The sequence below is a fragment of the Marmota flaviventris genome, chromosome 19 (genome assembly GCF_047511675.1).
Source record: "Marmota flaviventris isolate mMarFla1 chromosome 19, mMarFla1.hap1, whole genome shotgun sequence".
Lineage (NCBI taxonomy): Eukaryota > Metazoa > Chordata > Mammalia > Rodentia > Sciuridae > Marmota > Marmota flaviventris.
The window spans coordinates 3,149,073-3,175,976 of NC_092516.1; the positions used below are offsets into that span (position 1 = coordinate 3,149,073).

Consider the following 26,904-nt stretch of genomic DNA (forward strand, 5'->3'; position numbering starts at 1 on the left):
ACTTTCAGGTTAAAAAAACAAAAACAAATACATCTTAAAAGACGCTGAGAAGGAAGGGAACCTCTGCTCTGGGGACGATGGATGGCTTCCTAGAGAACAATGGTCTACACCTGTCCCATCTCAAAGGCAAGACGTGGGGCTCCTCACCTCAGTGGATCCCAGGAACGTGGTAACAGTGTGTGTATGCGTGTGTGTGCACGTGTGCGTGTTTGTGTGCGTGTGTGTGTGCGTGTGTTTGTGTGTGTGTGTTCTCTTGCAAACATGGTCCTTTCCATGATGTGGGGGTTGCTGGAGGAAATGGGATGTGGAGTGGACTAGACTGGGCATTCCTGTCTGCACGTGGAGACTCAAGGGAACCTTGAGAAGACACTGGCATGCTGCCCAGATCCAAATGCCACAAAGGAGACAGGAAGCTGGGCAGGGGCTGTAGGGCTGGCAGGTGGCCTCTGTGTGTGACCAGGGCACAGCCTCCAGGGGGAGTCTCCAAGGCCCCTGCTATCCCCGGGGAGAAGCCTGGCCACGTTGCAGAAGTGGCCCCCATTCCAGAATGCCGACAGCACGGCAAGGTGCGTGGTGCCTCCAGAGGTCCTCCGGGGAGCGCACCTTGTGAGGCACTTGATGCATATTTCATTATTATTTTTTTAATGGGATAGCGGGGAATGCTCTTCAGGGTTTCCTTCAAACTGCTATAGTAGGATTTTAATGTTTTTGAAAAAATCACTAAGAATCAACAATGGTGGGGATAGATTGAAATATGATTAAACAATAGCATATTAGACCATTAACGTTTTCAGGGCTCTTTATGAAAATTAAGATGTGAAAATAATAAGAGGAAAAGGTCTAGGTGACGTGACTGAGATGTCATTTAAAAACATCTCGGAGGGATGTGGGACACACCTTGTATGGTGTCTATGATTATTATAGATCTTTACTTTAAATGTGGGTAAAATGTAGCGTCATCGATGGTTTAAATTGTCACCTTACATTTTTCATAATAAAATGGGCCCCTTAAACCAGGGGTTGGCACCGTGTTTCTGTGAGGAGCCAGCTGTTCATATTTTACGCTCTGCCAGCCCCCTATGTCTCCGTGAAATATCTTTGTTTTTACAATCCCTGGAAATCTTTAAAAAGCATTCAGGGATCTCAGGCCTTATAAAATAGGGCGCAGGCTGGTTTGGCCTATGGCATGAGTTTGCCAGTGCCTGTGTTAGATGATTTTATTTCCTTGGTTGCCTCTTGCTAGTTTATTATGGAGAATTGGTGAAATGTTTCCACGTTTAATGCGTAAAACCCTTTCCTAGGTCCACTTTGGAACTTTGCCTGTACCCAAGTCAGGACTTTTCAGAATCATTTTTTTTGGTCCACTTCTGTGAAGAAAATGGAAATATAAATCTGTCACATGATCGTGCAAAGCCATATCGCCCAGTGTGGTGACCATTCGCCCCGTGTGGCTCACAAATGGGACCTTAGTTAAAGTCAAGATTCCGTGTCTGTGGGTCCACCAGCACCATCCTGCCCCGCACACACACAGAGATTTCATTCCAGATGGTTCCACAAGACAAGAGTGTTAGGGAAAATACTCCAGGTCTCAACCCCACTGCACCAATTCTCCTTCAGAAAATAACATTTATACAGAAAAAGGAAGAGCAGGTAAAGACATAACTACAGGAATTGGAGTCCCATAGATCTGGAAAGGTAGCAAAGGTTGAATAATTTCCCCTGGTTCAAAACCACAACTCTACATCCTACAGGCTGTGTGACCCTGGGAGAACCACTCCACCTCTCTGAGCCCTCTGCCTCCCAGGCTGTAAGGCAAGTATCACCATACCTACCTGGTGCGGGGCTGGGGGCTTAAGCGAGGCCGAGTGTGTGGGTGTGTGTAGCAGCCCTGCAATCCTTCACCACGGTGAACGGCAAATGGACAGCAGTCACAGATTCAGAGACAGTGTGGCTAGGTTTTGGTTGCTTGGGGCATACAGAATCATCTTGCATTTAATGAATGCTAACGTGGCCAGTGAGGTTTGCAGAATGGCTGGGAGAAATGCCCGCCTGCCCGACCCCCTAAACATGTGCGTGGACCTGGGGTTAGCACTGTCATGCTTTTGGCTCCTGTGATGGCTCTGGGGGTGTCTCAGCCTCACATGCTGGGGGCTGAACTGTCTCGCTGTGGTTGACAGCGAGGACCCCTCTGTCTCCCCAACCCCTTCTCCATCCTCAGCAGTCGCCCACTCAACCTGCCCTGAGACCCTCCATGCTCACGTTGACCCTCACACCACTCAAGACTCACTGGGTAGCTATGGGGACCTTGCAGGACCTAGACAGAGGCTACGTCTCAGCTGTGGCTGGGAGACCCCAAGGAGTAGCAGAGCGTCTTAGCGATGGCGGTGGATAGGTGGGCTTTGATTCCTCAACCCCCTCTGGGGATGTGGGGTGGGAAGGTGGGACAGGCACCGTCCACCCCAGACCCTCAGCCCAGGGGCAGGAGTCTGGCCTTCCATCCCCTCACTGTGATCTGCCTTCCAACTTTACCTCTGCTCTCTTCCTGGAGCACATGATGGCTATATTTACACACACATGATAAAATAGACTTACTTTTTAAAAAGCTAATTTACATTGCTCTTCCCCTGCCCACCAGAGAAAGGGTGGGAACCCACATCTTCCTCGTGCTTCCTCCACCCTGGAATCAAAGAGCAATGGGAACAGCCTTGCAAACAAGACTCTAGCCACTCGCTGGCCGCTTTTCCCCCAGCAAGACCCTCAGGCTCAATTGCTGACCGAGCATCCTTCGCTGGGCTACACTGCCGGGGTGGGGGGGGGGGGCTGGCATATTTTATTTAGGAATCTCATATTAATTTGCAAAGCTGTGATCAAAAGCAGGCAGAGAACAGGAGCGTCCCCCTCCCATGACCTTCCCCCAGCCCAGTGACCACCTCCTTCCTGTCCATGGTCTAACAAAGAATGGCCGACGCTGGGGTGGGTGGATTCGGCTGTGGATGGGGATGAGCAGAGGGGTTCAGAGGCTAAGGCGGCAGGAACGGGGACATGCTGAGGAGCGTCGACCTCAACTCCTCGAGAGCCACAGAGGGTGGGGGCACAGATGGGGGGGACGCACATGGCAGGAAGGTGACGGGACTGGGATCTACGTGACAAAACAGGGAGAGCCACGACAGGGGGCTTACTTGCGGAAGTATATACAAGTGAACTGGGGGCACTGTACATGGAGGGTCCCTCCTGGTTTGTCTGACACAGCAGCACCGTGCCTACGAGAGACAGAGAGAGAGAGAGAGAGAGGGTGTCGGGTTGGAACAGGCACGCTGCACCCCAGAGCCCACGCAGCGCGAACCAGGGAGGCAGAGAAGAGAGCACACAGCCACATCCCAGCCCGCGTGATAGCGAGACCCAAGGAAGCCCCCTGCCTGGGCCAAAAGGGATCGGGAAGCCCACCCCCCAGCCCCCCAAGCGCATGCCATGGGGTGTGACCAGTGGGGTCTGGCTGACCTGGAACCCAGCAGTAGATCAGGAAGGGAAGGAATACACCAGATTCAAAAGGGAACTTCAAAAATATCAGGGAGAAACAGATAGGAAGCCTGACTCAAACACCCCTGTGCTGTGTGATCTTGGTGAGCCACTGTACCTCTCTGTGCCTCAGCATTATCATCTGGAAAACAGGGGTCAATATACCTACCTCCAAGAGGTGCGACCTGGGCAGGAGCTGGCACTTAGGAATCACTCAAGAAATGGTTAAGTGTGTGGGGTGATATGTTTAGAGAAAAATTTTCCTCCTCCCAAACTTGAACCTTTCTGAATCGGCCCCTCAGAAGAAGAAGTAAGGCAGGGAAGAATGAGGGTGACCTCCGCCATCCCCATGACCCCCCTGAGACACCAGACAACAGGCCTTAGGTGCCCCCTCTCTGGTTTCCTCCTGGAGCCCCACCTTCCGGCTGCTTCGCCAGCCTGCAAGGCCAGACACTCTGCAGCGAGCGCTGGCCTCCGTCTGATGGAAAGCCAAGGCCCCCGGCGGATCCTGGCAAAGTGGAATTTTTCAGCCGGGCCAGACAGTGGAGCCCTGAGATCCTCCCCACTCTGCACCCGGTTCTGAGCTGCCGCCCACCTCGGGGTGACTGGGTCAGGAGTCTTTAGGGGACCAATTCTCCTCTCCTGCTGCCATCAAGTTCAAGCTCAAAGACTTGGAAGAGGAGAGACTCAGGAGGAGTTCTCAAGCCCGTTATGGATGGTGGGAGCCCTCCTGCGGCTTCTGTTCATGTCCCTGGCTGGGCAAGGTCAACCATTCCTGTCCACAGTCCCCCGCGTCTCCACAAGCAGAAGGCAATTTCCTGCAACAGGAAGGCTCTCTTTCAAGTGCACCCCAGGAGCAGAGAACTGGCCCCTCTCCCGGGGAAGTCTCCCTAGAGATTGTTTCTACCATCTTGGCCTGTCTCCCCCAAGATGTACAAAAGTGCCACTGAAACTTCCAGCATCACTGGGGTTCCACCAATAGACACACAAAGAGACATGAAGCCAGACCCTGTTCTCATTGATCTCTCCTGACCTGCATGCCACCCTCCTGCAGGGGCCAAGTCAAAGATGCGGAACACAGGAAGACCCCTGGGACGGGGGTCCCCAAATCCACCTCCACCTCTGCTCCCTGTGCTTCTCTGGTGTGTGTACACTATTTTCGGGCAAAACAGAGATTGTGCTAAAATTCTAGACTCATGTCGCCCTGCCCCCGTCACCAAGCCTAACAAGCCCATCTGGTCTTTCCCACCTTCACTGGGGAGGTCCCTGGTCCTTCTCACCTTCACTCACCCATCCTTATGGCTGGGAAAGAGCCATGCCCCAGTGCAGCCCAGACGTGAGGGGCAATGAGCTGCTCACCTCCTGGTGGTGACTGCACTCTGACCGCAGGGCCCTTGGGTGGTGATCACCTTTGCTCATCTGATGGTTCTGTGTCCACTACTTCCTTCCAAAGTGACACCTGCCAGTCTCAGAGGTGTCACATGGTCTAATTTCTCCTTAGGTATTTTCAGCTTTTGCAGGTAACTGGCATAGGAATGGGGATCAAGAGCCAAAAGACGGCACCCCCAGAGGTTGAGGGCTGGGGTGTGAGGTCACCTGACGGAGCCGGTTCCTGCCCGCCAGGAGGGCTCTCGGCAACCCCAGGACAAGCGCTCTTGACCAGTAGCACTCACACATGACTCTGCAGAGGTCATGGTGTGGTTCTGCCCACTGCTAGAGATCTTAGGGAGAAGGTGACGCTCCTGGAGGTGCACAGGGAGCTACCCAACCAGCATCTGCTAGGGCGCCACACTGGCAGGTGGGTTTGGAGCACGCGCCAGGGTTTTCTCCTCCTGCAAGTCCCTGGTGAAAAACCACTTTTAAAACGAGATCTCAAGTTTCCTGGGTGCCTCGATTTCAAAAGAAAAACCATCTAATTATAACAAAAATACATCCAGAAGGGCATTTCAGTATTGTGCAATTAGAATGCCTGGGTCAATTTTCAATATCCTCGATGCAGTTTACAGAATCCCTCTGGGACACAACACAGATTCTGTCTAAAGAGCTAAACCCTGGCAGCATAATGAAGCTTTGCCTAATTCTTCTTATGCTGTGGATCCCGAGAAATTGGTCTGAAAGAAGTTCTTTGAAAGCTCTCTTAGTAGTAAAAAAAACAAAAAAACTTTATGCAATGATTTTGACCTTTGTCAAACAAAATCCACGCACCACAAGACTTGGTTTTTATTTTACCTAAAAACATCCTTCAATTTAATTTGCAAAGTGCTTATAGTATGTTCTCTTAGTGCTCTGTGACCTTTTCTTAAGAGAGAACTTTGCATTCAACAAAACAAAGCAGGAAAAAAAAAAAACACTGTAAACTGCATTTATTTGGGGGGCCACAGGGAAGACCGCTGTTTAATTTGTTTAAAAAAGCAAGTCAAATAGTCAATAGCTCCAAGCAACAGCAGAGTTTATAAGGTCATTCAAAGCACTTCCCAACATAGCAGCCAGAGAGCTTTCCCACGAGACTCCTGAAGTGCATCTATCTGTCCCCAAACCCCATTTGGGACCATTTACTTCCAGTTACCATGAGCCTGTGTCTAGGACCGTGATGCTATTCTGTGCTTTGTAGATGTTCTTGTTTATCAAGCTCCTTAAAATTGAACAATGGCAACAAGTTCAAACTGGACCACTGTCTACCCGTTCCTAAGCCAGACAGACAGCATTGATATCATCCTTTCCCATTGGCCCAGAATCCTCAGAATCCTTCTCAACACTGCAACCAGACAATTACCACCATTTGACTTGAGCCGGGAGAGAAGGGGAAGTGTCCATCCACTTCCACTCTTGGGTTTAGCCAGAGGAAATTCACCTTTTTATGTCAAACAGAGTTGAATGTTGCTCATTTCATAATTCTTCGACTCAAAAAATTAAAAAAAGAAAAAGAAAAGGTTTCCTGTCTCTGTTCTGCATGGTTTAAAAGTGATCTCCCATCCCACTACCTGGGAGAGAATTAATTGTCCCCTCGTCTGTGTTCTTTTGAATCTCCCTGGTAGGTCCTTCGTCAGGCTGGATTACAATTTTCTATTTCCATGTAGGTCTTCCCTAGAGAATTTCCTGGGGCACAGTCAAATCTTCTCATCTTTTATCCCCAGCACCTAGAAAAGTATCTACCTGTCAGAAGGATTAATACGTGTAGCTGAATTATAATGCATTTTAAAGGAACCCTCTATCTTTATTTTCTTTGCTAAAAATAGTGCTTTTTTCTAAGCTCTTCTTCTTATGGGTGCCTATTTAGAGCTGTGAATTTGCATGTTTAAGTTCAAATGCATTTACAAGCTGTGTCTAAGGCATTCCCTTATTTTCCCCTTCTTTCCTGGTTCTTTTAAGGGTGTCTCACCCAGTTAAACAGGAGACCAGGGAAGCTGGTGATCCACAGCCCGGGCTGCGAGTGCCTGTGTAAGTGGCTGGCAGCGGGATGGAACTCAATGTGGGAATAACCGGAGCCTGCTCCCAAGCCTGCCATGGTCACCCAGACAGCTGGGGTCCCACTTTGCTGGTGTTCTCAGTCTAGCCAAAGAGCTGAGGCTGGAAAGCCCCAGGCCACTGGCCGAGTGAATATAGGCCCTCTGCCCCTGGAGCTCAGCAGGAAAAAGACAGGGTTCAAGGATGTTGGCAGGTGTTTACCTGAGTGGACTACACACAGGCACTGTGCGGGCTCTGGGGCACCTCTGCAGGGCTATGCACTTTCCAGAAAAACACAAAACAAAACAAAAAAGCATGCTTTCCCTTTAGCATTCAAATGCCCAGAAATCAAGATGAACACGCGGAAACAAAGGAATGATTCTGAAAACCAACCTGGGCCTTCCTCTGCATTATGGACTGAGATAAATAAATTAACAACTACTTTAGAACCATTTTTATGATATCTAACTATGATGACTTTGGTCAACTATGTATTCTCTATTTCTCCTCCAGGTTGCTCTCACAATGAAAAACATTTAGCAGTGACCGTCACCGAGGCTGGAAATGACGTGTGGATTCTCCATAGAAAAGTACTGCCGGTTCAACATTTGCCAAAGGATATTTGCACTGCGTCTGTCCCTCCCTAACAGGAAGGGGCAGGCAGCATGAGTCCTTCTTTATAGGTAGGAAAGAAAAACAAAACAGAACCAGGCAAGGATGATTTTTCTTTTACCAAAAGCCTTGTTGTCATTCAGGCAAATGCTAAGTGAACAGCAAGCATTGGGTTCCTAAGCCATGACTCATTCTATCAATGGCTCCTTCCTGCTCCCAATATCCTAGAGTGATTTTTTTTTTTTAAAAGCTTGTTTCCTTTTAGGAAAAAAAAAAATAGAATGGAATTAGGGGAATGGTCCTACCTGGAGGAATAAGCTATGGACACTGGGCTGAACAGGAACCTACAAACCTACAAACTTTTTTTCTTTTTCTTTTTTTTAAGCAGGGCAGTACTTTGGGAAGGGGGTGGCAACCCCCATGGGTCTTGTCCTCATAGGCCTCATCAAAGCCCCAGAGGTGGTCACACCCAGATGCTGCCCCCGCCCCCCAGTGTCTCTGAGTCGGCAGGTGTGGGCTGGAGCCTGAAAACTTCTCAGGAGATCCCTCCTCAAGGACGGACCGCAGTTTGGGAAATGCCGGAGAAAAGTCAGCGCCCGGATCTCCAAGCCATGCGTTCTTTCTCTCCTGATGGCAGGAGAGCTGAAGATCCCCTGCAGAGAGGCTCAGGGGTAGCTGTCCAGGCCCACCCCCAGGGCTCTATTCAGAGGCTGAGAAAGCTGCCTTTCTAGTGACCAGCCAGCTGATGCCCTGCTCCTGGGCAAGGTCCAGAGGCCACCTGGGAGGATGAAGAGGAGAAGGGTATTCAGATGGCCAACTAGACCTGATCCCAGCCTTTCTGTGGACACCAAGGCCATATTCCCTGTTTATCCTTACCATCTTGTAAGGATGGACTTGGGTGGTTGCTCCAGCACTTGGAATAAGGCGAGGAGCCCAGTCCTCACACTCTGCAGAACTCTGGGAGGGCCTCCCAAGAAGCGAGGCCCCTCTTGGTTTCCCTTCCTGAAGAGGGCCTCCCACTTCCACCCTGCGTGTGCTCTGAACTGTACCTGGGAAATTCCTATGTGGAAGTCCTAACCCCTAGGAGCTTTACAAAGAGCAGATCTTTACAAAGATAAAATTCAGTCAAATGAGGTCATCTAGGTGGGTCCTCACATAAATAAGTGACTGGTATCCTTCCCTTCTAATGAAAGTAAGATCCCGTAAGGTCACAGAGAGAAGACAGCCATCTATAAGCTAAAGAGGTCAAAGAAACCAACCCCACGAGCACCTTGCCGCCTCCAGAATTTTATGAAAATAAATTTCTGTTGCCTAAGTCCCCAACTCTATGGCACCTTGTTACAGCAGCCCTAGCAAACTAATACACACACACCTACCTTTGAATGAACCCTGCCCTGAGGATCAGTGAGGCACCACAGAGGGTTCCGGGGTAGTGATACACAAGCCTCAAACTTCTATTAGATTCAGAGGCCTGGGAGATTGCTATGAGGTTTCTGCATTGACAAATTCACCAAAGTCCAAGCGGGCTGGGGATGCTTTTGCACTTATGCATTTTTGAACATTGGGCTAGCATGAGCTAATCCATGTAAGGATATTTCCACAGTTAATATTTTTTATACCAGTCTGAAAGATGTGCTTCTCTGAATGGCTATGGCAGAGCATTCAGTGCATGGATATTTCCTTTTAGGCACAGATGTTGCAAGGAAATGTTGCATGTATATTTAATTCTTACAAATTGAATCATGTTTTAATTGTAGCAGGAGATTCCCATAAGGAAAGGAACCCTGAAGCCAATCTATCATGTAAATAATAAGATAAATATATTGTTTCTTGTCTTTTTTTTCTCTTTGCTAAAGTTATTTTGATGAAATTTCTGTCTTTATAGGAGAGTTGCAAGAAGAGTACCGAGAATCTCTGTATGATTTTCTCTTTAATCATGCACTGTTTTAATATATGAATGACTTGCTCTAACAGAAAATATTTAACACAATATAATAAAGATAATAATAACAATTCCAAATTCCCAATTCCAACTCTTTACTGAATACTCTAGAATTCCCAGGCTCAACCCTGAACTGGGATTATGGCCTAATCTTAAAAACCTTAGGTGTCAATATTGTGATCATTTCACAGATGAGAATATTGGGACCAAGCATGCTGTAGCATCTTGCCCAGGGTCACACAGATCTTGTGGTGTGGAATGAAAATCACCCCAGCCAGATTCCTTGAATTGAGGTTTGATGGCATTCTTCTAAATCAACTGTGCACAAACTAGAGTCCTCAGCTAAATCGGGCTCACCATTCAGATTTGCACAGCTAGTGAGCTAAGAAGGATATTTTTTTTTTACATTTTTAAAAGTTTGAAAAAAATAGAGGAATAACATTGGTGGCCAGTGAAAATTATATGAAAATCAAGATTTCGCATCTGTTGAGCTTTACAGGAACACAGACATATACAGTCATTTACAAATCTTGTGTGTCTGCTTTTCTACAACTGAGTAAAGGAGTTGAAACAGACCTTAAGGCCAAAATACTTTCTATCGGGTCCTCAGCAGAAAAAGTTTGCTGATGCTCCTTCACTGCTTGGAACACCACTCACGGTAACCAGCTCTTAGTGGACCATTGACCCTTACCGAGGAAGCTGTCACTAAATATTTCAGAGGATTATCGTTTCATAAAGACAGCCCAAAACTAGTTTTCTTTTTTGTTTTTATTAAAAAACAACCAAAAAATGTTAAAGATGTGTTTAAAAATATTTGTTTGACATTTCTTTTGAACTTGTTCAAAACAATAAAATACTTGAAAAAAAATGTTCCATAGAGTGGAACATTAGTGGAGGTCTAGAAATTCAGCCACACCAAAAACAATGGAAATAAATTTCATCTCCTAAGACGTCTAGACTTCGGGATTATGATGCCCATATGGAGATCAGGGGTATCCTAGGGTCTTGTTTCTAAATCTTTATTATGCTTCATATCACCACCAGGGGACTTTTTTAAAGTGTAGTGTTTTATCAAGTAGACCTGGGCTGGGCCCTGGGAGCCTGTATTTCTAATAAGTGACCAGGGAACGCAGATGTTCCTAACAACAGTAAAATGTTAGGAACTCCATAGGCAACTTCCACCGCAACTAACAGGAATAAGAGTGACCACCAAGGTGGCACTGCGTTTCCATCAGGGAGGCACCTACATGCGTTGTCACTGTTTCCTTGCTAAACCCAAGAAGAAATTGAAGCTCAGAGGGAAAAAAAATTGAGAAAAACTGAAATTTCTGCCGGCTTTGTCTGACTCCAAAGTTGGCAATGTCTCACAAAGCTACTTCTGCTTATCAATGGTGATCAAACACACGCTAACCTGGAATGGCCACTAGCCACCATCCTCATTTCAATAAAGCCACCTCTAAGAATCCTGAAGCTGGGTTCTGGTTGGACACCTGGCCCTTACGGGGTATAGATATCCTGTAACCAGAACCTCCTGATCACTTGAAGAACCCCAAGTGGTGTTTTAGATCCAATCAAGAAGGGATCTGAGCAGAATGAATCATTTGAAGGCAGGAAGATTCTACTTGCGAGACTGAAAGGAGACCCAGAGGAAGGACATTCAGACAGGAGGAGTCCTGAACTCTGGAGGCGCTAAGAGCGTAGCTGGAGAAACCTGCCTTCAAATACTCCACAACCTAGTTTTGTTTTCTGCCCTCACTGGCTCTAAGTCATTTGACCTTGGAAAAATCATGAAACATCTCTGAAACTCTGCTTTTACATCTGTAAAAGGGGGATGAAATTATCCACTTTATCAAGTGTTACTGTAAGGAAGGTTCAGCAAATAGTAGATAATAAATGTTCTAAGTAATCGTGGAAATAGTGATAATAATTCTTGTTGAGAATCACAAACTACTACAACACTTTGTGGACTTGATAGCAAACTGAGATCCAGCTCGAAGCTTCATTTGGCTACTAACAAAATGCTGAACACTTACATTTGGAAGACATGAAGTGACAAGCCACGTCTGGCTTCAGGTGAGGATGAGGCCACATGGGTCTGGCCCACATGCCTGCCTGGTAGGGCCATCCGGTGAGAAGCCAGTAAGCGCATGCTTCCTCCAATCTGCCACTCTGTACCTACCTACCTCCCAGCTTGCTCCCAAGGACCTTGAACTTGCCATCCCTGCTCAGGATGGAAGAAAACTTCTAGAAATTGTGCTTCAGCTGAAATCAGTGGGATTGGCAAGTCTCCGCAGTGAATCCAGAGACCTCTTCTCTCTGTCTCTCGTCTTCACAAAAGGAGCCTATAAGATGCTCTGAGAGTCTAAAAATCTGCCTAGAACTGCCCTCTGGGTCCTCCTTTTTATATTTCACATTCTATTACGGAACTCTGCTTTGGAGGGCTCTGGATATCTGTGGAATGGAGGTAGACCCATTTCCAGTTGCCTCCCAAGGCCTTCCCAGCTCAGCTTTACAATCCTGGAACCCCACAGCTCCCCGCTTCTTGATACAAGCAGAGAATAAACATGACCTTCGGATTTATCAATAAGCGATTGGATCTCTCTCTCTCTCTCTCTCTCTCTCTCACACACACACACACACACACACACACACACACACACTCTGCTATGGGCCAAAAGCAAACAAAATACTTCAGCTAGTGAAATTCTTCTTAAAAAACGACAGAGACCTGATACAGAGGGTTTTGGTCTTCTACACTGTATGTATACCAAACAGACACTAGAATCACAAAGAGATTGTTATTTTTTTTTTTTTGCAGAAAAAAATATCAGTGATATTGGGGTGTTCATGTCTTAGAATGATAAAGGGCTCAATACAATGATAAGTGTACGTCAATTAACCTTTGCATCACATTTAAATATGTAACCCATTAACTAATTTAATCTCTCCAAAAAATAACAGCCGTTGGCATTATTCTTTGAATAATCCTTGTTTAGTTTCCATAATGGTGTACAGTTTAAGGGAAAACTCATTAGAATGTAGCATACGGCATAATTAATTCTGGCTAGTTCTTTTGGTGTAAATAGCTAGTGCAGATTCTGAATTCCATTTTCCACTGGCTTTATTAATTTTTCATAAACCAATATTTCGACTGCAATGGGTTGTAACAGTCCTGCACAAGTTCTAGAAATGCATTAACTGTCATCAATGTAGTTCATCCAAGGAGGCTTTTCCTGTGAACCGGTCCCCCAACCCTACCTCTTCACAGGGCAGTGGCGTGGCTTTGTTTGACACTTGGAGAATGAGCACCTGCGTCTAATTAACACGCAGGGCATGAGGCAATATCTGGCCAATTTGTCTCTGTTTACACAACAACTTAATCGGCCAGGCCAATCACACATGTGGATAAGAACACTAGAGGTGGACAGGAAATATCAAGGAGTGTGTGATTTACAATTGAATAGTAACACAGGCAAACCGTCTTTAAAAATTTAATCACCTTGTGTTTGAAATCATGGGTGTTTTTTAATTTATTTATTTTTGTCCTCTAGGAAAAGACCTGGATTAAGCAAGGAATGAAAACACATACGACTTTCACGTTGGGCACTAGTTAGGTCGTGGAGACAATCTGGGAGATGACCCAGCGGCTGCTGTCAGGACCCCACTTCTTCTGGCTCTTGGGGTCCTGATCTGCTTGTTAGCGACAGCCCTGTGACAAGACTGCTCTTGTTTAGAGTGGAGAGGTGCTAACTGGCTGCCGGGCACTTGTTCTTGTTTGATTTTACTGATGGCAATTGTTATTTTCAACAGTGCTTTCGATGGCTGCCCACCACTCAGAGGACACATTCCAGGGTCCAGATTCCTTTATGTGGCATTTCCAGGTCTTTAGCAACCTTTCTGTAGAGGGACCCTCTGATCTGAACAGATCAATATTTCTCAGCCTCTGGAAAACACTTAACTTGGCTCAGAAATTCCCACCAGTCGGCGTCGGGTAAAGACCAGGCACCTGCCTTTTCCTTTTCTTTAACATGTCTCAGTGGATTCTGAAGATAAAGGTTGAGAAGTGTCCTGGCGCTCTACCCACCCCTCCTTTCTCCCATAAGGGATGTCATCGTTGGCTCTGCCCTGGTGAAGGTCACACCTCTGAGTGACGTGGGCTAAGGTTATGGGCTCACGCAGTGTGGAAGACACTACAATTATGGAGGAGGAGGAAGAGGAGGAGGCGAAATGATAAGAAAAGGAAAATCTTCTCTGAGCTTAAACTTATGGCTTCGTGTTTATTAATCTGGACTCTCCAGGCCCTGATCAGAGAAGTAAGGCCGCTGTTGTATAGAGCCCACAAACTAAGAATGGCTTCGCATTTTTACCTGGTCAGGGAAAATGGCCCATATTTTGCAATGCATGATGATGAGGCGAAACTTAAATCCCAGTGTCCTTCACGTCCTACTAGAATACAGGCCCTCCCGTTCATTCACGTGCCGACTGTGGCTGCTTCTGCAGGATAGCACAGAACGTAGTGGCCGCACAGGGACACATGGACGGCAGTGCTGAGAGCCCTGACAACATGGTCCTGCTCTGGGCTAAGAAGCCCCCTGTTCCTTTCTCTTTTGTAGCTAAATCTGGCCTGACCTTCTTCCCAAGCATGGAGCTGCCTTACATCTGCATCATGGTGCTCAGCACGATGGCCATCAGCACTGCAGCTACTCTGAGCTGTCAGTCATTATCTTTGATTTCCTGTGTGCAGGGAGGGTCCACTCAGCAGGTCTGGGCTGCCTCGAGCCTGCACATTTCCAAAAGCCACTTGCCTTTGGGACCAGCCCCGGCCAGCTCCTGAGAAATGTGTGCTGAGCCCTTAGAATAGTGGGTGTCTGCTCAGAGTCTTTCTGTACATTGGAAGCCTCAGAATGCAAGAGTCCAGTTTGATCCGGGAATTCATGGTGACAGTGTGATTCAGGGGGACTGCCCATTTATTTAGAGGTCTGGGTACAGCATGCTCTGTGATGGACCCCATAAAATACTGGATGCGGAGGCTCAGGTGAGCCTTGCTGGTTGGTATCTCACCTGTGCGTGCTGTCACAGGCCAGGTCTAGGGAAGGTAAGCACATGTGTGTGACTCCACAGGAGGGACACGGGAAGCAGTGGCCTGGCTTCTGCTGAATGCACCTGCACACGCTTCCCCTTAGCTGACTGATTCTGCACCATTTTGCTATGGTACACCCTACCTGGGGGTCTAACAGCCCTCCTTTCCCCTGTGAGGCCTCTTAGGAAATCTCTGAGCCTGGGGGTGGGCTCGGGGACTCCCAACATCCATGAAACCACAGAGTTTAAGGTTTTCCATGCTGGAGTCAAATAACGGCAACATAACTTCCAAAAGACTCTCTGACTGCCATGGATGAGGACAGGTGCTCCTGCCGCACCCGCTGTAGGACATGAAACTTGTTAAGATGCTGGGTGCGCACGTGTGACATCTTTAATGGTGTGCTTCTTTTAGGACAGAATTTCTCAGCCTCAGCTCTATGGACATTTTGGTTCCAACAATTCTCTGTGAGCTGCAGGAGGCCTCCTTCTTGGCCTCCACCCAAGAAGATGTCAGCAGTGAACCCCTCTGAAGAGGTGACAATGAAAACATGTCTCCAGAAATTGCCAAGCTCCCTTGGGGGGTGGGGGGGTGGCCACTCCCAGTTAAGAATCATTAATGTAGAATACTGCGTTAAGTAAAGCATCATGGGAGGTAACGTCGGGAAAAATAAAGGGGCTTTAGAGTCACTGAGATAGATAGGGGACTGGACCACGGACACTTCCCAGGCCAGTGATGTTGGGCAACCCACGTTCACAGGATTTCTAATTTACCTGTGAAATGAAGAGCATGCCATTTACCAGCAAGGATTTAATCTACGGCCATGTACGTAAAGGTCTCCATATGGGAGTCTGACCTGCAGCAGGTCATGCTAAATGCAAATATATTTTTATTAGTTGTTGCTACGTTGCAAGACCTAATGCATAGAAGATATGGAGAGCACACTCTTGCCTTGTCTTACAGAGACAGCCTCCAAGCAGGATGGTGAAAAATATGGGCTTTAAAGTTAGTTAGAAGAAAAGCCTTTATGTAACCACCAGATTTTTCACCTCCTAGATCTGTGACTTAGTGGGCGGGATACAGTCTCTATGAAGCCTCAACTTCGTCATTTCTATGATAAAGACAAGTGGAGAGCAAGTTCCTGAGGCCCTAGGGAGCTGCACAGTGTTCGGCACGGCGCCAGGCACAGGGGCCCGGGTCCGCTTACTGGTGGGTTTGTTGTACAGAGCTTCTCAATGTATTGATTCCGGTAGCCTAAAACCATCCCTGGGAATTCACCCAGAACTCCCCCTCTTCCCAAGGCCCACAGGTGGAGCTTCCTGTATAAGGCACACCCTGCCACTCCCGGGACTTTGCGGGAGTCGTCCTTGACAGGCTTCCCATGCAACAGAGAGAAGATTTAGGAAATGCTGTGTTAGCTTATGAGCAAGTTCTGATCCTATCTGAAGACGAAAAAAGCCTCCATCAAAGACAACTGCATTCCCTTCGTGGGACCTGGAAGGACACAGCTAAAAATTAAGGCCAAATGTGGGCAGGGATGGAATAAAATCTGATAAGACAGATGCGGGGAGGAGGCAGGAGATGAGTGAATTGCAACCGAAAGGGGAGACAGAGGTAAACAGATGTACAAGATAAACTCTCTGAAGTGGAACATTTCCAGGCTGAAAATCCTTTGCTTGGGGACTTAAATCTGGACGCTCCCGTTCCAGTTCACTGAAGTGCAGTGCATTTGAATTTGGCAGATGTGTAAATTGTACAAAGCATCACAGAGCAAAGGTCATTGTTCATCAGGAGCAGCTTCTTACAGTCACGGCTCTGGCCCAGTCCAGGCTGGGGCTCTGGGCGGGTGCAGGCAATTCTGGATGTCTGGAAATTAGCTTCTATTGGAGCAAAGTGGTAGCAGGTACGCTTCAAGGCCACTCTGTGCTCTCCCAGGCGGCTACAGGAGCACCCCAAGGAGTGGGCTTTGAACCCCGAATTGTGGGCCAAGTTTCCCTGTGTCCAATCCAACCTCCAAATTAAACAAACTTGTATCCAGGACCCCAGTTAAAGAGAGTTTTGTACAAGACCACATTTGGGGGATGCTCTTGTATTCAAATCCCAGGAAAGGAAGTGGAGGGAGGTCCACGGAAATGTGTGGTGGAGGCCATCCCCTTAACGGTATTGGGCTCAACCAAACGGAAGTGGGAGGACAACGGGAGGGAGACCTGCGTCTGCCTTCTTGTGACCCAGTTCTGGGATGAAACAGGGTTCACAGGGCCGAAAGCCCACAGAAAACCCATAGCTCTGTATGGCTAATCCAAGGTCAAGTGCAGCTGCCCTTCTGAGATAAGCAATCACAGAGTGCTATATCCAACCTCTCACTTTAAAACTCCAAGCTGAGACCCATCCACCGTCCCGTCTCCTAGCCGGGTGCCAAGTCATGTGGTCCATGGCCATGTCTGACCGGCGTGGATGTCATCAGTGGAGGTGACTTTAGCGATCACACTAAGCCCTTTATATTTATATTTTACTTACAGCCCTCGAAGTTCCTGGACACTCATTACGGTACCTGATCCTCCCCAGGATGAGCTCATTCCAAGACCTGAACACCTTTCAAATGGGTCTCTGCAGTCAGGCATGCCTTTTTTTTTTTTTTTTTTTTTTTAAGATCCTGTCATTCTTTTTTCTTAAAACTAGAACTTCTTATTTTCAGGAGTGTACCTATCGGGACCTCCCCCGCCCATCCTGATAATAACGATGATGACATTAATACTGCTCAGCGTCATTGTCCATGTGATTTGTCCAGCTCTCTCTACCTTGGGCTTTAATTGTATGCCTCTTGCTGTCAGGATCTAACCAGGTCTTAGATCTGCATTTCATTAAAAGATCCTTTCCTTTCCCTATCGATCGAATCTCACGGAGTAATCGAACTCAATTCCAATTTTCCTTTGCAGGCGGGGTGTGCGCCCACCACGGAAGTGAGTTATGTCTGTTCAAGTGGTGCATCTTATGAATCTTGTTAAGCTTTGCTGCCTTGTAGCCCCACTGATGGAATATTTAATCACAGAAATGAGTTGGCTGAGATGATGTAGTGTGGGGAGCTCTGCGGTGTGTATCTTGCTGGCAATTGAGAAACAGATAAATTTGCCATTTGTCAGGACCACGCCGGCAACTCTGTATAACCTTCTGTTATTTATTTTTATTCTGTTTTACTTATTTATGAAGATTGGAGGTACTCTAAATCAATAGTTTTGTTGGGTAGGTATCATGAATATCTGCAGAAGACATTCGTTTTGGAAAGGGACCTGTTTATTAGACGGCAAGGACACTTGCAGGGTCAGTGTAAGAATTCCCTTGGGGGTCTCTACATCCAGGTTCCTGGAAGTGCTGTTTCTAATCACACTGGGTAACTTGAGGTATCTATGGAGAGTGCACATCTACAGCTATTCCTCTTCCACTTACAGCCCTCAGTTATACTGAAACTCTAAAAGGTAGGCCAAAGTCTTCAAGACCCACCTGGGTCCTAATTGACTGATTACATTTGCCTGGAGACTATGCCTCAAGGGGGCTGCAGATGATTAGACCCAGGAAAAAAAAAATCAAAGCTACTTAGCTTTCGAGGAAAACACCCTCCTGTCTTTGGAGAAAATTTCTATGTGTTCATGGGATATGCTGATTTATGTACATCTGCTTTAGAAGCCTGGTATTGAACAAGAATTTTAAAGAGTTCATCTAGGTATGACTTGAGGAGAATTTGGGGGGGTGGGGGGGGAAACTTCCAAAATGAAAGGCCTTTTATAACAGTTTTCAAAATGCTTCCCCTGGAATGTGTGTGAGGGAGAGCAAATGTCATAATTTATCAAAGCAAATTAATACTGTTCAGCTGGTAATTAAAGGTCCTCATTAAGAAGTGAACTGCTTTCCCCACACCCACCCTGCGTTAGCAATAAAAAAGCACTCGGGGCATCAAAAGGTTATACACGAAAATCAATAACTTGCCATTTTATAATTAAAAGAGAAAATAAATGTTAGGGAAAAGTCCACTAAATTAGGAAAATTACCTTTAGGAGAGATTGAAAATATTGATTTTAATTTACAAAATATGTGAACTTTTCACGCCCCATTCTGAGAGACAATTGGAGGCTGGGTTGTTAATTCTGCATAAGCATCAGAAAATCAATAATTATGCTAAGGGAATATTATGAAATTTGTCATTAACACAACATCTTTCATACAGAGATGACTAATATAGCTGGCCTTCTATCTTAGGCAGACACAGGGCTGGCCTACTCAATACCCAAAGCCAACTGGTGAAAAGGTCTTCATTTCAGCAATCAGACACACCCCAAACAGCAAGAGGAAGCCAAGTTATTTTTATAGCTAGGGAAATGTAAAATGCCCCACAAATTCACAGTCATGAATCTAGAGATGGAAGATGCTGGTTATGCCTGGAGATGGAGATGAATGCCTCCCCATCTCCACCTCTGCATCCATCCATCCATCCCGCACAGGCAGTGCCTGAAATGTGAGGGTTAAGCTCCTTAGCTTCTCAGAGCTTGTAGGTCTTCAAATATTTCAAAGGAACTGTGCGAAAGTGGTGGAACTGCAGACGTTTGCTCATATTTCTGAATATCACGGACTCTGTCTACGCAGATGGGACAAATAGGGACGAGAGAGATCACCTGGCCTTGCAGGTGATCCAGGTATCTGAGGCATCAAGCACAAATACCTAGGTTTCTCCAGCTAACGCTTATTCTCCCAAGCTCTGCTTCCTTATTATTGGAATCCCTCATAGCAAAAACCTTCCGTTGTTCAGGCTCCTATAAGGTTCTCCTGACACACCCAATTAACACGCCCTGGGATATGGTGGTAAGGTTTGGAATAATCCAGAATGATTATGTGTCCTCTTTTAAGTGTCTGGTTTGGACCCAGAGAGGTAGCATGATCACAGGACCCAGACAAGAGAAATTACGGCTATTTGTATCCATCCCCAAAGTTATGAAATCCTCTACCCTGGATGTACAGAACTCCGGGACAATTAAAGCCGGATTTAGAGATGTGGCCTGCTTCTGACCAGCGGTGAATTGTAGGCCAGCAATACAGACGTCTGGTACCTTAGTTTTCTCCTTTACAAACTGTCCTGAGGGCCGCGCATATTCATATGTGTCACGTATAGAGAACAGCGCCTCTACGGGGAGGTACCAAGTACTCAGAAAACATCATCCCCTGACACTTGCTCTTTCCCCCATGGCCCTGCTCCTCAGGCTGGGCCCTGAGCTACTCTGAATGTTGCTCAGTGCTCTAGAAGGAGTGCACACCACCAGTTCCTTCCTGTACATGTGCATCCATCGGAACTGTGGCTCCGATCTAAATGTCCCCTTAAACAACACAGACACACACGTGGGACCTCAAGGAAATCCCTGGAGTCTTCCTGGTTAAGAAGGCCACGCAGGACAGAAGCTACCTTGCATGGGACGCGAAACGTGCACCTTCCTTTATCACAATTCCCATAGCGTCACCAGCCCCAGGAAGCCCTCCTGCCGCCTGTTCTTGACCCCATCACTTAGGGGAGAAAACCTGTGCACGGAGAACCCGCCACCTCCCCAGGGCAGCGTCTGCTCTCAGACCACTCAGGAGAGGTCATGTCTCTACAGGCTTGGACAAGATATCCTTCTGCAACACCTGCCGAGTCCACGTGCCCCTAAACAGACTGCAGTGCCCCGGATCCCAGGAATTGACCGCCCCCAGAATGACATTCTGAGAACGAAAGAGTTAATTCTCTCCTGAATTAAGAAAAGGGTCTTGCAGTCGAATAGTATGTCAGAATCAGCTCTCAGCTCATTTGGCCCCATGCAGAGAGGTGTTGCATTAACTGTTTGTTTTTATTTACGAAACGTGTTTAAGGTGCTGGACTATTTGGCCAGCACAACTACGATGTCAATCCATTTAATCCTAACAAACATCTAAGAGCTGGTTACTACCATTATCCCCATTTGACAGATGAAACAACTGAGGCACAGAGAGGTTAAGTAACTTTCCAGGACCACACTGCTGGCCAGCGGGGGAGCCAGGCTCTGAGCTTGGCCGTCTGGGTATAGTTTCCGTGCTCCTTGCTGTTCTGTGTGTCCTCTTGGGAGAGATGGGGTCCATGTTGTAACCATGGACTGTCCCGTGTCCCTCCTCCCCCACAAGGGCCAACACAGCTTCCACTTTACAGTGGCAGACTTAGTCCAGGCTCCTGGTAAATCTCACCCACAAAGAGCACCTGCAAATATGGCCGACCTGAAACCCAGAACTCTGCTCTGACACGGAGCCACTCCAGAGTTATCCAGTTTTAATTTTTAGTGCAGGGGTAGCTCGGCTTCCTGTGTTCCTTTCTCACCCACTAGGGCTGAGGCTCAGGGTCAGCAGAATGGCAGAAGTTGGGTGTCCCAAGAAGCAAGAAGGCCAGGGGCATGACTTACCGTCGGAGGTGGCTGAGTGAGGGACCCTAGATCAACTGGGAATCTACTTCTCCTCTCTCAGAAGCAAGAGCCTCATCAAAGGAAGACTCTTTTTGCATTTCCATGTGGCAAATCTACTACTGGGGTTCTAAGTGTTGGGTGTAGACTTGACAGTGAGCAAGAAGACCCCGGGCAGTAGTGAGGGGCCCAGCCACGAACATCTGGACAGGGAACCTCAGCCCCTGATGCTCAGGGCAGCCCTCTCCCACCAGGTGGGCCCTGAGCTTCCCAAGAGTGTGGTTTCCCTCTGGAGGGTGGTTGGTGCCAGGGCAGGGAAGGGGTGAGGACAGAGACACACCCTGAAGGCAAAGTAGAGAGAAGTGAAATTGCTAAGGGACATTGGTTAACTGAGAAAGAAAGACAGCATGATCCTTTCCAGTATTTTAAACAGGCCTTCTCTTACGTAGGCCCACGGGCTGTCGGGTTATGGGCATAATTAGGCCGACTCTCTGCTTTGCCAGGAAAACGAAAATGCGACCTCAAATGGAAATGAGTGACTAAAAGACACATCCAGGCACATAGAAATGATGGGCATGGACCCCTCTCCCTGTGTTCAAATGCAATTGAACAAAAGCCTCAATGCTTTCTCAGGACAAAACCAAAGTGAAATGTCCCAGGATCAGGGCCCGGTAACTCACACAGTGCACCTTTAATTTTTCAAGGGTTTTAAACACTGTTGGTTTTGCCCCAGGAAATCATTCAGAACTTGTTAGGACAGGGATTCACTGGGTTCAGATTATTTCACAAAAACCCATTATTTATCAGCAGGCAAAGCACATAGAGGGGAGACCAAGGGGGCAGCATGCCAAAGAGAACTTGTTTTTACCTGCATAGAACTCGGGACTGTAGACGGCACCCACAACTGGATTCAATTTCCAGCCTTCAAACAAATAAGCAAAAGCGTTATTACCACCTGGAGTCAACAACTTTCATCACTGCAAAGTAGCCGCAATTCAAAACGGTTGAAGGTTTTTCTGATTTAAAAAAAAAAAAATCTAACTAAAGAATATATATTTGGGGAATGCATTAAAATATTTGCATTTGAAAACTATACATTAAAACGGATTTATGCCCTTCTTTGATTTTCTGCCAACACAAGTTAATGGGATGGAAACTGCTAGCCAGCTCCAGGTGAACCTTCTGAAAATGATGTAATTAATTTTCTACCATATCAATAACATACTCGGACGATTATCATTCCTAATTATGACCCTGGGACTAGAGGAATTCTGAAGTGCTTTATGAATACCGAAGAAAATGGTACTTTATCCCCTGGAGATTTAGTGTGGAATATATTTTAATGCATCCAGGAGCCATAAAAATTCTTAATCAGCACATGATATCTAAGGTAACTTTCAAACACCCTGTCTGTGAGATTAACAGAATCCTGTAATTTTCCAAATGCTTTGGATGGAAAGTTTTCTTTAAAACGAGTCCTGGCCCTTCAGAAATTTTTCTCGAGAAAAGATCAGACAAGAAAATTCACAAGTGGAGACGCAGGTTACAGACCCGTGGACGTGACCCAGGGAACATCTCCTCAGAATGACCATCTTTGGGAGTTGTGGTCTTTCCTATTGGAAAGTCTTCAGGAGTGGGAGACTATACACTAGAGGACTTCTTTTTTTTCTTTTCTTTTTGGTACAAAGGATTGAGCCCAAGGGTGCTTAACCTCTGAGCCACATCCCCAGCTACTCTTTTATATTTTATTAGAGACAGGGTCTCACTGAGTTGCTTAGGGCCTCACTAAGTTGCAGAGGCTGGATTTGAGTTCGCCATCCTCATGCCTCTCAAGTTGCTGGGAGTACAGGCATGCACCACCACACCTGGCTCATTATAGGATTCTTGAAGAACAGAGGAGGCTGAAGTTGAGCTCTGCCTGTGTCCATGAGCAGAAAGTCAAATACCAAAGCTCCTGAGAAAGGGAGATGGTGACCCTGGATGTGAAGGAAGACATTTCCAAAAACAAGAACTCTATGGGACTTTCCGGAAAGTGGTCTGACTCTCTACCTGGCCTAAGTAAGGCACCTCCCTGAGCAGCTGAGAGGTGTTCCTGAGATCCATTGAGTAAAACAGAGGCCCCAGGATCTTTCAAGATCCAGAACTTTCTAAGAAATGTGTTGCTTCTGAGAACTTTCAGTTCTAACCTGAAAGAGCTGAACGGTTTGCATTCTTAGGATAAAGTTTTTCAAAGAGAACTTGGATCACCTGCAAGGTATTAATGGGGACTCCTGGGCTCCCTTTTAGACGTACAGAAGGGGACAAGAAGTTCTAAGGCTTTTTAAAAGTATTTACATGTGACACCGTCCTCTTTCACACTCACCATGTTTTGCCTTATAGAATTCACAGCATGTTTCTAATGAATGTGCAAAATGACTTCAATTTCACTCACTGAAATTCCACCACTTCCAAAAAAAGAAGTGGGGACTTGGGGCTCACACCCACATCTCAAGTTATTTGGAGTCAAGAAAAAGAAATAGAGCAGTGAGTTTGCATTCAAGGTGTAGACATCTTTAATGTTTTCTATCTTCCTAGTACTTCACGGAAGTCTAGAAAGCTGAAATATCTGGAATCACACAAACTGAGGAATTAGTGATTCTTCTCCTTCTCCTGCCCCTATTTCTCCATCTCACACCTGTTTAGGGTCCTATTTTTTGGACCATGGAGATGAAGCCTGTTCATCCCCAAACTCAAGTTTTGTTTCTTGTATACATCCTCATTAGCTCCCCTACATACGTTTTTTGGTAGGTAATCCTGGGGCACACTATTACTTTTGATGTCACTGTCAAAGACTGGAAATAATGCCAATGGCCTTTTATTATCTTAAAGAAGTGGATTTCTCAGAGGTGTCTAAGACTGTCCAGAAATCTCATTATTCTCATCTGCCTTCATCTTCCTTGTTTATTTGGGCCCAAAATCCATCCATCCATCAGTCCATCTACCCATCCATCAGTCCATCTACCCATCCATCCATCTATCCATCCATCTACCCATCTGTCCATCCATCCATTCATCCCTTTGTCTGTCTGTCTATCTATCTATCTATCTATCTATCTATCTATCTATCTATCTATCGACTGCTTATGTATCTACCTCTCAACTAACTTGTCTGCCTGCCGATTTGGCACCTATCTGCCTGTCTATCCATCTGTCATGGATTTTTTATCTGCCTACCTACCTACCTACCTACCTATCATCTCTCTGCCTATATGTTTGCCAAGTGTACTCATGGAAAATTCGCCGTCAGTTTAAGACTAATATAAATTAAATGCCATTCTCCCTGGTCAGGTCGTCCATGCCATCTCACATCTGAGCCACCAATTGAGAGAGGTGAGCAATGAGGTCTCCTCTGCAAGAATCCAACTTGGAATGTGTGAGCTACAAAAGGTAATGCCTCTGCTTGGCTGGTTGCAGGAGCATCAGTGCAGATATCACAATTCTTCCTGTCCCTGTCCTTTCCCCTAAATGAGGCTGCTCCCCTCCCACCACAGGGACATCAGGGACTTTTCTCAATGGTAGGACAGGCATGAAAACTCAGCTTCTAATCTCCGCAACCCTGACGCCTTGTTCCTTCCCAAGTCAAATGAGCTGTCTTCATCCCCTGGTCCCCTCAAAATAACTCCTGATGAACAGTTCTCCCCATTCCCTCCTGGTCCTCATAAGGGATTTGCAATCCACTAGAGAATACTCTGTTGGGCCTAGAAAACTTCTTCCCTTCTTCTCCACTGCCACCATCCCAGACGGGACACTTCTACCTCTTGCCGGACATGCCCCACAGCAAGCTCACTAACTGCTCTTCCCTGTTCTTCCTCCCTCCCTCTCTGGCCCCACTGCAGTGGCCACAGTGATGTGTGAGAAGTTGATTAGGATGTGTCCCTCTGCTGCTCAGAATTCAACAGCTTCTTTCTGGACCCAGGACGAACACAGATTCCTTACTTTGGTCTAGAAGCCCACACCCTCTGACCTTTGCCTGTTCGTTTTGTACCACTGTCCTCTTCTCTCCAAGCCACAGTGGCACTGGGCCATTCCAATCTGAATAAAACCACCCAAGACTATTCTGGATTCAGGCTTTGCCCCCTGTGCCTGGAGAACTCTACGCAGCTCTTCACAAAGTTGTCTTGGTGCATTAGGTCTTCGAATTCTTCCCAGAGTATGCTTCTTTCCCACCTTTCTTAGAAGGGTTTTTCTTTGATTCAATGGCCAGTTATATTTTTTGCATGGCTGTTTAACACCACCTGAATTTTCATTTTTCTTCTGTGTTTGTTCTTATTTTCTATAACCACCTCATTAAAATGAATGGTAAAAGTGAGCAGGCACTGCTGTCCATCATGAATCCCCACCAACTGAAAAGTTTTTTAGGCAAATATTAGGTGCTCCGTAAACATTTCCTTGGTTTCCTTCTGAAAGAGCAGAAGGAACACAGAGCTCTCTCTAACGGACTCGTTGTCTTTGGGCTCAGGTGGTTTCCTTCCACCCTTCGCCGACCTACTTCCTGGTAGACGCTGTATGTCTAATGAAGGACCTGCTAGCAATTGACTGTCTTCCAGGGAGAGGCAATGAGAATCCAGCCCTTAATATCACCTCTGCTCAGATTTACAGACCTTGTGCAGGCTTATGTAAATGAATGCAAATCATATGCAAATGAACCCATAGTTTCTGCAACTCCTTCTAGTACCTGGAAGAGACCCTTGGGATAACCCTGCTGGAGATGATGAGCCTGCACTGTCAGGGAGACGGGAAAATGATCCCGTTTTAAATTTCCTAGGCAGTTTGTGTACGTCCCCAGGCCTTGCAAATTCAGAGATTTTGATCAAGGACATTAAACTGAACAATGAGGCTTACAACAAAAAAGAGAACAGCTGATAAAGCCCACCACTCCCAGCATCCCAGGGCCTCCCTACAACAAGGCAATGGAGCAGAGCCCTGGCACGTTGGGTCTCGCTCCAAACCAGACACAGGAGTGGTTTAGAGAGAACCCCCTGAGGTTGGGCCTCAGGAGCTGCATCTAAATCAGCAAGCACTTCTCGCCCCAAATTTAGCTTGCCATCCTTTTTTAAAGAACAGACCAGAACCCCCCAGTGTGGGCTACCCCTAATGTGAATGAACAGGAGCCCAAAACACACGTGGCCTTTTCCAGGGCTCTGCTGGGCTGAATATCAAAGAAATCACATTCCAGAAAGTACCCTCAAACACCCTCCAGGGGTTCAAAACCTGCAGGGGGGGGGGCTTCCTAAAGGATGCAGCAAGGGTGCCGGAGACAGAGCCCTGATGTCAAAAGGAAGGGAGGCTAATTGGTGATTGCACATCATTTACAGGAGAGTTTGGGTTTGGTTGACGTAATATTTGTTTCATTTTTTCCTAAATGTGGATTTATGACCAACGTTTAGATTCTATCAAAAAGACATGCTTTCTGGTGCTCTGGAAATGGTGCTAGAGATGGCCACTTTGAGTTCAGAATCCCCCAGACAGCTCTGTCAGCGAGGAGGGGTCTCTAGACAATGAAAGATGGTTCAAGACTGAGCTTCCCAGACCCTCTCTGGCCTGTTCATTTTGTCTTCTCAGTCCTTGTTAGGGTCTGGATACTGGATCCTTAAACTGGTGCCTATCAGGAATTAGCATCCACAGTGAAAAAGGAACAAGATGACTACTTAGTATTGAGATTGTTGGGTAATTAAATAAAATTGTAGTACAAATCATTGTGAAAAAATAATCAGGGTGCTTTGCACACCTAACGTTGGGTGGAGTGCTTTCTCTCCCATACGGATGACGAATATCTATGAAAGCGTGATAGGTTCAGGTCCCATGACATGTTCAGTTCCAACTTGAGAAAA

The 26,904-nt window shown here is 46.6% G+C and overlaps 1 protein-coding gene across 13 annotated transcripts in view; it reads right to left on the bottom strand.

Annotated features, from left to right (window-relative positions):
• Rbfox1 (RNA binding fox-1 homolog 1) overlaps positions 1-26,904 on the bottom strand; it is a 331,305-nt gene that overhangs the window by 66,721 nt on the left and 237,680 nt on the right. For 8 of the 13 annotated variants that reach the window (XM_071605725.1, XM_071605720.1, XM_027940587.2 and 5 more), the window contains 2 exons: positions 21,903-21,956; positions 3,180-3,260 (listed from right to left, as the gene is read on the bottom strand). In XM_071605725.1, the coding sequence (XP_071461826.1) occupies positions 3,180-3,260; positions 21,903-21,956 (135 nt within the window). The remainder of the gene's footprint in view (positions 1-3,179; positions 3,261-21,902; positions 21,957-26,904) is intronic. The other 5 variants (XM_034637184.2, XM_071605724.1, XM_027940593.2 and 2 more) reach the window with 1 other exon arrangement.